We start from the raw sequence: 11,418 nt of genomic DNA, 5'->3' as shown, positions 1-11,418 counted from the left end.
TTTTCCTCAACTTGAACTTGCACATGGCAACTATTGGTCTTCTACAGTCAACCCCGAGCCTTGTTCTGACTGATAATATTGAGCTTCTTCATCGTCTTTTTGCACAGGTGTAGTCTGATTGACTCCTGTGAGGTTTGTGTGTATAAACACCTTTTATGTTGTTGAGAAATGGTGTTTGCGATGAAGAATCCCTTGGGTTTGCAAAGTCCTATCCTGTGATCTCCAGCAACATTTCTGTCGGCAAGGACATAGTTAGTTGCCAGCCACCAGTCCTGTGATTCTAGATTTTGCATGCATTGTCCACCAGCAGTTACCAGTGCATCTTGGGTTCATGTTTAATCAGTTTGAAACTGCAGAAGCTGGTAAAAAATGCTTTCATTTTCTTTGTTAGGCATTAGGATTGGAATGATAGTTATATTATTCTGTCTTCTTTGTGGGCATATGGATATTTTCCTATCATATTTCTATTTCAAGATAAATCTTGAAATCATCCTTTTGATCAAAAAATGCAATGCCATTCCCTTTTGTCACTCCCAGCGTAGACCATGATTCTTCTAATCAAAATGGCCAGTCCATTCTTGCTCACTCGAGTCAGTGTGGTTTGGTGAGTTACACATGGGCAACTAGCTGCAAGCTTGGTCCCACGACCTGTTCCTTGGGAGAAAGATGGGGCTTTCTGCGCCCATAATTGGCAGTCTTGGAAACCAACAGGGCCAGTTCTACTCTGCCTTACAGGTTGCTGAGTTGGAATCGACTACATTGACAGTGAGTTTGCTTTTGATTGAAGGTTCATGATCTCCCATTTTTCTAGATTTTATATACTTCTGACATTCCACGTTCCTGTAATAATGGGAGTTGGAGCTGTTTCTTCTAATGCGAGTAGGAGCTAGGTTTTGCATTTGGACCAGTTGGCTCTAGAGTCTGTTCTGAAGGAAGTGCTGCTGCAGTGTGGGCCATGGGCCAGCACTTTGTTTTGTTCCAACGGGTCTGTTTTTCTAAGCTGTCCGGAGTTGTTAGATTGGCGGGGGCAACCCTTCCAGAGGTAATGCTGCGCTTGGGCTGCAGGTGGGGAGGGTGGCCCTGGTCCTGACCACAGCTGGTATGGGAATGTGGACTGGCTGCCCCTCAGGTCAGAACACCAGTGCCTAGTGCACAGCACACGTGGCAGCAGAGGTTGGGATGCAGTGTGTCTGGTCCGAGGTACGCTTTGAAGACAGTGATGGGATGGGTGTAGGGTTTGGGTGACTAATTGGTGTTTTAATCCCTTACTGCTTCTTAGGGCAACTGTAGAACCTGGAATTGCTTGTACAGTTGCTTGTGGGTTTAGCCTGGTTTCCTCGAAGTGGTTTTCTCTCCCTGGAAATTGCTTTGTGGTGGCTAGCCTGCTCTTGGCCCCCACGGTGCATTGGCCTCAAGCCCTGTTCTCTCCACAGCCACCAAAACCCTCAACAGAGGCATCTCGGAGTTCATCGTGATGGCCGCGGATGCCGAGCCGCTGGAGATCATCCTGCACCTCCCGCTGCTGTGTGAAGACAAGAATGTGCCCTATGTGTTTGTGCGCTCCAAGCAGGCCCTGGGCCGGGCCTGTGGCGTGTCCAGGCCTGTCATCGCCTGCTCCGTCACCATCAAGGAGGGCTCGCAGCTGAAGCAGCAGATCCAGTCCGTCCAGCAGTCCGTCGAGAGGCTCCTTGTCTAGGCCCCTGTCCAAGGCGGGGGTCGGAGGTGGTCTGGGCTAGTGCGCCATTCCCTCATCGTTGTGAAATATTGTCCTGGTTTTTGAATTTTTGTATTGTTTCGTTGCCCTTTTTCTCTCCCTCCTTCTCTCTGCCATCTCCTCCTGTTCCCTTTGGACCCAGAGCTAGTGCCTGGAAGAAAGCAGCACGTGGGGGCTGCGTTCAGAGGCAGGGATCAGCCAGGAGCAACCTTGTAGAACCAAGTCAGAGCTCTGGCTCCAGCTTGGGCCCGCTCCAAGGACCCACTGGGCACCCTGTATGCCCAGCACACAGAACCTTACATACATGTGAAGGATTGGTAGCTTTCCTTTGCTTTCTAGGGGGTGGGTCACTTGGGTGGGTTGGGGGGACGCTTGTGTTGGGGAGCCGTTTGGGCATCTTCAGCTACCAGTGTGCCCCTATGACTTGAGCAGGGCAGCAATCATGCCAGAGAGGTCCTGCAAGCTTGGTTCAGAGGCAGCCTGGGCGAGGGAGACTTGGGACAGCCCAAGGCAGCCGAATCCCAGGAAACCTGTGTGTGGGTTCCTTCAGTGGACATTTTGTGCAGATGCTGAGAGCCCCAGCGCTGCTTCTGCCACAATGCCTGGCAGCCGTGTCCTCTCCCCCCAAAAGGGACAGTGCTCATGTGAGCTAATTCATTCTTGAGAGCATTCTAATAAAAGGATTTACTCACGCTCGGTGTAAAGAACAAGTGTGGCGGCGCCTGGTTCTTGGGGATCCGGTTGGTGCTGGGAGACAGGTACGGTGTTGCTCGAGTGGCTGTAGTACCTCAGCTTTTCCACAAGAGGCTGCAGAACCAGCACGATGGAAATTCCCGTGTCACAGAGGCTTCCTCCGGGTGGCGCCCTCTGCCACGTGGTCATTCGTGCTGTTTATGCGGCAGGGCTAGCTTGCGCAGAGTTGGCAGCCGTGGCAGTCTGGGCTGGGTCACTGCTGAGGGATGGGCCTGTGTAGTATCCCTGGCTCCTACCCCACATGCCAGTTGCATCCCTACCACCTAGTTGTGGCAACCAAAGTGTCCTCAGATATTGCCCAGTGTCCCCTGAGAAGGCGGGGAGGTAGAGCAGAATGTAGGGGAGTGGATCCTGTCTCAGTCCCACAGAGGAGGAACAGAAAACTGAGCTCAGTGCTGCTCCTGCTGCTCTGAGCTTTGCTTTTCAGACCATAACCTGGCACCTTGAGAAGGCAAGAGGACAGAGAACCCTGAGGTAAGTTCATCAGCCCGGGATTTTTACACCCACCCACCCACCCCTTCCAAGTTTCCAGTGCAGGCTGTGCTCCCAGTGAGATGATCAGACTCCACCAATGGCAAGCAAGGCGAGACACCTCTTGCAGACCACAGCCAGCATGAAGTACAAAGTAAGGGTTCTTTATTTAAAGTAAGGCACAGCAAGTGAAGGGCCACACCATCTCCATGGCAACAGTCTCAAAAAGGGTTCCTGTCAGGTCCACGCCTGGCTCCAAGGAGGAGCATAAACCCCCCTGGCTAGTGTGGAAGGGTGGCCCAGCTGGTTAGCCCTGAAAGTGCCTGGTGAGCGTGTCCAGCAGCTCCTGCTTCTTCAGCCCACCCTTCAGCCCATAGGTCTTGCAGGCCTCCTTTAATGCGGGCACAGTCAGCTTGCCCAGCGTGCCCTTGCAGATGTGGGCCTTCAGCTCCTCCTCAGATACCTCCACCTTGGGCCTCTTGCTTCCAGAGCCGTCATCACCTGGGGGAGGTGGGGGTGACTGATGTTTCCTGAAGCACCGCAGCGACCTTACACAAATATCTGGGCAGCAGTTTGCGGTTTTCCACAGAAACATGGTAAGGAAGAGAGCTATGATGACAAGGCAGCTTCATTTAGTATAAACAAAATGTATGGCACTGAAGGGAGGGGGTCGTGTGGGTGCTGACAGTGTCCAGGGGCTGCCCCAAACAGTGACACTGCCAGCAAAGGTAGCTACACTGGCAGCTCACGTCCTGGGAGTCACTGCTGAGGCCAAAGGGGATCAGCAGCACCAGGACCACCAAGCTGACCCTGATGGCTCCACCTCAGACTGGTCAGGTGGCTTTATTTGACCAAAGAGCCAGAAAGCCAGAACTCAAAATGATGAACAAGGTCCTTTTGGAGAGAATGAAGTCCCAATCAAGAGGACCTTGGGTTGAGCAATGAAAAAAAACACCGTCCAATACGGGAAAATCCATAAAGATCGTTAGGAAAGTCATAGAAGAAAAATAGATCCATCCCATTTTCAACAAATATGTGAATACATATCAAGACAAAAAAAAATTTACCCCCTCGTGAAAACATAAACACGAAGAGAAAGGGCTGCTCCTTGCAGAGGATCCATCAGTAAAAGCCATGCCCAACCATGGGATACTCAGCCTTGATGAAGTGAAGGAGCTGTGTTCAGTTCGTAAAAGAGAACTGTCCAACATGCAGCTGAGTAGTAAACGCGCAGACCCACCATGAAATACTATGCCCTTTGTACTAAAGGTTGTGGGAAAATGGACTTCAAAGATACTGAAATTTCCGAAAAGAAGTTCGCCATGAGGAGACCAGTTTTTATCCTGCCACCAAATGACTGGGTGGGATTATGCAAACGAGGTGCCTGTGGCTTACCAAGGGGATTGAACCGCTTGCTAATGTTAATAAAGTTCATGGCACCCTTGTGGAGGTGAGACTACACAAATACGGTATATGGAATCAAGGGGGTTCATCTGTATTTGCCATCCCACTGGGCTTAAATGACAGCCAGTCATAGAACATAGGGATAGGAGTTGGGGAACGAGTAGGAGGGTGGAGTGGGACTAGATGACTATCACCAAGAAAAGAGCAGCGAGCATGTTCTTTGGACCTGAGGTCCCTGTGCTGGGAGCCTCCTATACCCAGGAGATAGCTGTAACACGAGTCAGCAAGGTGCAGCAAAAGTCAGAAATGGCAGCAAAACCTGGGAAGTAGTTCAGTGGGCTTGCTCACTCACGTGCAGGAGCCTGGGGCACCTTCAGACATGAGGCTTGCTGAGGAGTAGGGCACCCCTGAGCACTTTTATGAGTGGATCTAAAGAGCTTTATAATACTTGCCCACGCAGGCTGAACAAAACTGCCCTGACCAAAGAATTATCCTGGGTTTCTGTAATAAACTCCATCCTCGTATTCTGTGAGTTTGAACTGTCAAACCCAATAGAGAAGTGGTACTGTGGGAGGGATGGCTGGTGTCTGAATTGATAGAAAGGGTAGAAAGAGGAGGTATGTTTGACCTCTGTCTCATAGGAATCCTTCTTAGATTGATGTTATTGGTGTGATTCTACCTCCTCAGGAAGTTAGAGCTCAATGCTCCACCACAGCCACACCATTTTTACAACCATAAAGGCAACTTTTTACAAAAACCCACTCTGGGGCAAAGCAGAGTGAAGAAAATCAAAGATGCATAGAAACAAGTAGTCCAAAGCACCACTGGACCATCGAACCATAGCTTCCATGACACTGAGGGTGCTCTAGGGCACTAGTAACCCCTCTGAAAGGGATCACAGTCGAAGGTTTTGGATAGAGTGGGGCAAAAATGTGGAACAAAACTCAAAACCCTAACAAAGACCAGGCTTACTGGTTGGATAGAGACTGCTGGAGCACCCAGATTAGCCCTCAATCATCCTTCAAGCCTAGAAGTAAACTCACCTTTGTGGCTCAACTTATAGCCAAACAATAGACCTCTTACGTGAACATAACACCAGGGAGGTACGCAATTTAAATAAAAGTTCAGAAATCAAGTAGCCCAGGTAACATCCACACCTGGTTGCTCACCTGGTTTTCGCTTGGTGGCTTTCCCCTCGGGATTATAATCTGCCGGGTAGACCAGCTCCTTAAACTCATCGACCAGGGAACCCAGCCTTTTATCCATTGCTTCCACTTTGGGCACTAGAAAACCAAAGCACAGGAAAAGTGGCCTGTTGAGTCATGAACTGTGGCTTCAAGTTTCAATTTCACAGGAGCTTGAGGAAAGGACATTTAACTGCTGGGTCGGGGTGGGCTAGGGGCAGCTGTTGTGGTCTGGCCACTAACACATCCTAGGCCTTTCCTACATTTACCAAGTACCTTCTAATAACCACATTTGCATGAGCACTAACTACAGCCAGGCACGCTCCTAAAGGTTTTTAACTCTATTCCTGACAAGCTGGCTGAGGAGTCAAAGTGGTCTCCCTGGTTTACCAGGAAGGAATGCAGGTCTGAAGTGACCAGTCCAAGATCAAGTAGCAGGTGAGTGGCAGAGCTGGGCTGTAGAATGGAAGTGAAGTATTCAAATCCGAGTTCAGGCCCACTCCATGCCCTCTGTGGGCTTATGGTCCAGGTGAGTAGATGCATAGACACAAGAGTGGGCAGTGTCATGCCAGGAGGGGCTATAGGAAACCTGTGAGCAGAGAAGGCAGAAAGACCCACAGCAGAGTCTGGGCTCCCAGCAGAAAGTGGGAGCTCCCGGAAAATGCCGCTCCCAGCAGAAAATGGGACTCAAGCTGACACCCAGGACAATAAGCACCCAGCTGGGATCCCAGCCATCTCCAAAGGCTGCTTCCTTAACCACCATGTTCGGAGAGAAAGAGCCGGTGAGGAGGGCAGGGCCAGAAGGGAGGCTGGACAGGCAGGTGGGGCCAAGTCAGGGGTGCTTTGAACCTGCTGAAGAATGAAGACTTTATCCTCAGAGCCCTGGGGACACTACTGTGTGGGTCAATTTCACTGTGTTTTCACTGTGTGGGTCAGTTTCACTATTTTCACACTTCTATTCAATGGCCTGGATGGTGGTCTTCATGTATGCCCCTGGTCACTATCCTTTTCCAGTGAAGTCCAAAACTAACCCCAACAGTAACAAACTGGCCGTGGAGAAAACTCCCCACATAGCTGTGTGGAGGATGGACTGAAGGAGTGGAAGGCAGAGGCAGGCCAGTGGCTACGGGTAAGCTGTCTTTATTGTTCTTTCTCATGTTACTTAGTACTTTGTGCTTCTGTGCTGGTGGTCGACCCCTAGGGTTGCCTCGGCTTTGTCTATGGGAGCAGATCGCCGGGTCTTTGCTCTCACGTGGGTTTGAACCATTGCCTGTTGGTTACCAGCTAAGCACATTCACTACTGTGCCACCAGGGCACCAGCATTCTCACGTGAGGGGATGGGATACAGGCGCTGTCTTGGATGAAGGAATGCTGGCAGTGGGACTGAGAGGCCAGAAGAACGGCTGGACCTTTCTCTCAGGAGCCCTAACTCAGTCCAGCCCGTTTCCCAGGGGCTATTTACTAATAGCACTAAAGTCCTGCCTCCTCCTGTGACCTACGCAGAAGCCCAACCAGGAAGGAGAACCTCAGCCTGGAAGGCCGGCCCGTCTCCCTCCCTGATGCTGGGCCCACCAAGCGTGATGGAGGGGTCTGTATAGGCCGTCACATCATGGTTGAGAGCCAGGGTGAGGTTCATTGAATTCTTAATCTAGAGCCACCACTTTCTAGTCAGTGACTTTGGGCAAGTCACTCCATCTCTGGGCCCTGAGCATCTGTAAGGGGGCCAATAACAACACACACACACAACACACACAAGTCACTCTCTGGGCCCTGAGCATCTGTAAGGGGGCCAAGAACAACACACACACACCACACACACCACACACAACACACACACCACACACACCACACACACACACACACACACACACACACACCGCTCAGCGTTATGAGGACCGAATGAGTCAACCCCCAGGAACCCAGCATGTGGCAGACAAGGAGCATGAAGCAACTGCCTTATCACTGTTTTCACGTCACCAGCATGTCCTCACCAGGTGGCTAATCAAGGGCAGATTTCACAAGCCCAATCCTCTCACTGCAGAGCCCCAGACAAACCCTTTCCTGGGCAGCCAGGGGCCTAGCAGACCCTCCGACAGGGGACCTGGTGGGTTAGAAGGTGAGTGTGAGCGCGCTGGGCCACGCATCCCCATAACTGATCCAGAGTGCATCCTCAATCCTCTCAACGAAGCCCAAACCGTCTTACTTGTCAGGTCTTCAGCTAGTTCAGGCTCCATCAAATCCAAAGCTAAGGCCTCCAGGTTCCTGAAGTGCTGCTGCAGCACTGGGTTCTCAAAGCTGTCACTCCTGCAAAAGAGCAATCAAAGGAGCAGGTCTGCACCTGGGTGCTCACAGCAATGCCATTCGCAATGACCCCCCCAAAGTGGAAGGAACCAAGGTGTCCTCAGTAGGTGATGACTAAACCAAGCCTGGCAAAGCCATACAATGACCTAAGTATTACTCAAGGAGAAAGAAATGAGTAGAAATCCCATTGATAAAGGGTAGGGCTGCACTGCCAATGACTGCACTACTGTAAGTTTGAACACTTGTTAAAAAAAAAATTGAACTGGTAAACATTGTGATAGGTATATTTATAATGATTTTTTAAAAAAAGAGTAGCTGCAGAAGCTGATTATGTACACTCAGACCTTTCATGGGATTTGGTTCCTTGGTTTAGAGGTTGAGGGTAAGGGTTTCATGGGACACCCCAGTTAATTAGCCTAGTAATACATTCAGTGCATCTGTTGCACCTCTTAGTTCACTGGGTAGTGGCCTGGGGTCTTCAAAGCTTGCAAGTGGTGGGCTACTCAAGGTACGATTGCTCACGTGTAGCAACCATGGAAGAAAGTCAGCAAGAGGAGAGGAACTGGAACGCGGCCTATCTGCCTCCAAGCACAACTGTCTGCCCTGCCAGGGGCCCAGAACAAGACGGTGCCTGGTTATCATGACTACCATTTGGATTGAAGAATCTTTGATCAAAGGGGAAAAAACGCAGATTCTCGTGGAATCTAGACTTTTCTGGTGCTATGGAGACTGGAAGAACCCTCAGAACCACTGACCTGCGTTAATCTTTAAGACTGAAGCCCAACATCTCTCCTGAGTTCTGTGTAAAACTAAACACTCCGGGAGCTGGTACAGACTGTCTGCCTTGAGCATTATGCTCTTTTAGTTTTAGATCCATCCACCAGGATCACGGACCACCGCAGACTAAAGATCCGATAAGACCGTCAGAGGGCACCATGACATGGAAAATCAATTACTTTAAAGAAAGAAAGAATGTGGAGGGCTGGGGCTTAGGCCAGTGGGAGGAGACCGATACCAAAAGGAGAGAAAGTTGTATGACTCTGAGAATGTCATCAGGTCACTGAACGGCCCACGTAGACACTTGAATTGCCGTATATTTTGCTGTTTAGAGTCAACAACTAATATATAACATTAGTTTTAAAACGAGCTATCAAGTCATGAAAAGTTAGGAAAGATCCTTAAATGCCTATTGTGAAGTCAGAGAAGCCTGTGGAGGGAGGCTCCAGATGTAGGATTCCAATCCAGTATCCATCTGGAAAAGACAACACTAGTTGGACCAGTGATTGGGGGCGCAGGGGATCTTTAGGGCAATGGAACCATTCTGTATGCTACTGTAATGGCGGGCTCACGGCGTTATGCACTTATCGAAACCCAGACAACTGTACGACTACACAACAGCCTTCAAGTCGATTCCCAATCATGACCCCATAGGACAAACGAGACCTGCCCCTCTGGGTTTCCGAAGCTGTAAATCTCTGTGGGAGCCGATTGTCTCTTCCTTAGGAGAACTACGGAGCCAATTAGTGGGTTCAAATCCCTGACCTTGTAGTTAGTAGCTCAATGGGCAGTCCACGACACAAAAAGTGAACCCTAATGAAAATGGACTTCAGTTAATAACAATGCCCGCCCCCAAAATAAATAAATAACGATACCCCCTTGCTGGGTCAGCAACTGAAGCAAATGTGTCACATGATGTGCAGTGGGAATAAGAGAAACTGTAGGGATGAGGAGGTCTATTGGAACAATGTACTTTGTGCATGATTATCTATTAACCTAAAACTGCTCTAAAAAACATGTATATTTAAAAAAGTAGGGGCAGGGGGCTGATACCAGGGGCTCAATAGAAAGCAAATGTCTAGAAAAGAATGAGAGCAACATATGTACAAACATGCCTGATTCAACTGACGTATGGATTGTGGTAAGAGTTGTATGAGCTCCCAATAAAATGATGTTAAAAAATAAAGAAAAAACAAATTTACCACAAAAAAAAGGAGAAAGGGCTTTCTACTCCCATAAAGAGTTGCAGTCTCAGAAACCCACAGGCAGTTTTATCCTGCCCCATAGGGTTGCTATGACTTGGCATCGATTCGATGACAATGAATTTAAAACATACAAATGTAAACATTAAAAACAAAAACAGAAGTAACACAGCTGAGAAAAACATTCCAAGTAAACCGGTCGAAAATCATGCCTCCCCGATTTTCAATGTATTGTCTCACTGTCATCGAGCTGACGCCAGCTGTGTTTATGAGAGTAGAAAGCCCTGTCTTTCTCCCGAGGAGTGGCTAGTGGTTTCGAACTGTGGGCCTTGCAGACTGCAGCCCAACAAATAATCACTATGCCACTGTGTCTGACAATAGAGATCCCAAACTTAGTTTAAAGCAGAATAATGCCTGCCAACTTATCAGCGGAAGAAGTTAAGGATAACGGTGGCGGTGGAATCACTGGGGCCATGTATATGCACAGAAAAGATGGATGTGGGCTGGTAGGTGACCAGGAGGCTGCTGGACCCAAGCACTCTTTCCCTCCGTATCCAGTGGCAGCATGGGAGTAAAGGGGTCTAAGAATCTACCATCAGATGGGCACATAGATGTGAATTCTGGCTCAATCCTTTTCCCAGCTGGGTGAGCCTAGAGGCAAACTGCCTCACTCCTTGAAGCTTCAGTTTCCTCATCTGTAAAACGGGTTCTTATAAAGAATCAAGGAAAGAGTGTCCGGCTCACGGTAAACTCTTAATGAATCAAGATCTTCCATTACTCGATATAAGATGATGCCAGGAGGCTACATTTAAGGCAAGAAGGTGTCCCATTGCGCAGAGGTACTGGGAAACCCTAAGACAGAGGATGGAAAGTGAAACAAACCATTGTTTGGAATCACGTTTGCAGGCTCCCATGGGGGATAATTCACGTCATATCATCTTTCTTGTAAACAATTTACATTGGATGCATTTACTTCTACTGACTCTGCCCACCAACGTAACCAGAGAAGAGAGACTCAGTCGTCTCAACTGCTACCTTTTGAACGTTCTCAATTTACGAATCTGATTTCTAAGCCCAGCAATGACAGGTTGATCAGCTGTAAGCATGTGGCACAATCCTAGAGTCTCCAAAGAGCTTCAATCCTGTCTCTCTATCAGAGTAATAGCCCAATTAACTGAAAAGCATACGTTGCTTGATGTTTACTCTTCTAATAATGTTTACCTTCTAATAATACTTTAAGTGACTTTGTTGCAAATATCTCCCTGGATGTGGTAGAGCATCCAGGGACAGAGTTATAAAAACTTCTTGGTCAAAACCAAACATCTTGAAGGAATAAGTTAGTGGGGCTGGGGAGGCTCAGGGCTGTAGTCTCAGAAGGCATCGAGGTCAACTGACATAACTGTTGCCCACAATGTTCCACATCCTAATTGGTGAATAATGGCAGGAGTCTTAAAAGCTCATGAGCCCACCAGGCCTTGAGGACGATGACCCCAATTAGAGCAGCCAGTCCACAGAGAGGACTACATGGCCAGCCCCACTATGAGACATGATGCCCCTCACTGACCCACGGCCCTGCGGGGGACAACACCAGAGACACAGTGTGGGAATTGCA

At 49.0% G+C, this 11,418-nt stretch overlaps 2 protein-coding genes across 3 annotated transcripts in view; one reads left to right on the top strand and one right to left on the bottom strand.

Annotated features, from left to right (window-relative positions):
• The window catches only part of SNU13 (small nuclear ribonucleoprotein 13), an 8,204-nt gene extending 5,798 nt beyond the window's left edge, over positions 1-2,406 (top strand). Inside the window, exon 3 of the mRNA XM_004700284.4 lies at positions 1,434-2,406. Coding sequence (XP_004700341.1) covers positions 1,434-1,696 — 263 coding nt within the window. The 3' untranslated portion in view covers positions 1,697-2,406. The remainder of the gene's footprint in view (positions 1-1,433) is intronic.
• Positions 2,407-3,081: 675 nt separating this feature from the next.
• Positions 3,082-11,418, bottom strand: part of XRCC6 (X-ray repair cross complementing 6) — a 28,377-nt gene continuing 20,040 nt past the window's right edge. For both annotated transcript variants that reach the window (XM_045292794.1, XM_004700688.3), the window contains exons 11-13: positions 7,730-7,830; positions 5,512-5,625; positions 3,082-3,439 (exon numbers count right to left, since the gene is read on the bottom strand). In XM_045292794.1, coding sequence (XP_045148729.1) covers positions 3,246-3,439; positions 5,512-5,625; positions 7,730-7,830 — 409 coding nt within the window. In that variant the 3' untranslated portion in view covers positions 3,082-3,245. The remainder of the gene's footprint in view (positions 3,440-5,511; positions 5,626-7,729; positions 7,831-11,418) is intronic.

Source organism: Echinops telfairi, unplaced genomic scaffold (genome assembly GCF_000313985.2).
Source record: "Echinops telfairi isolate 266 unplaced genomic scaffold, ASM31398v2 ScPeMD7_2;HRSCAF=8, whole genome shotgun sequence".
NCBI classification, from domain to species: domain Eukaryota; kingdom Metazoa; phylum Chordata; class Mammalia; order Afrosoricida; family Tenrecidae; genus Echinops; species Echinops telfairi.
The sequence above is the reverse complement of the archived record's forward strand: the minus strand, read 5'-3'. Positions and strand labels throughout refer to the sequence as shown.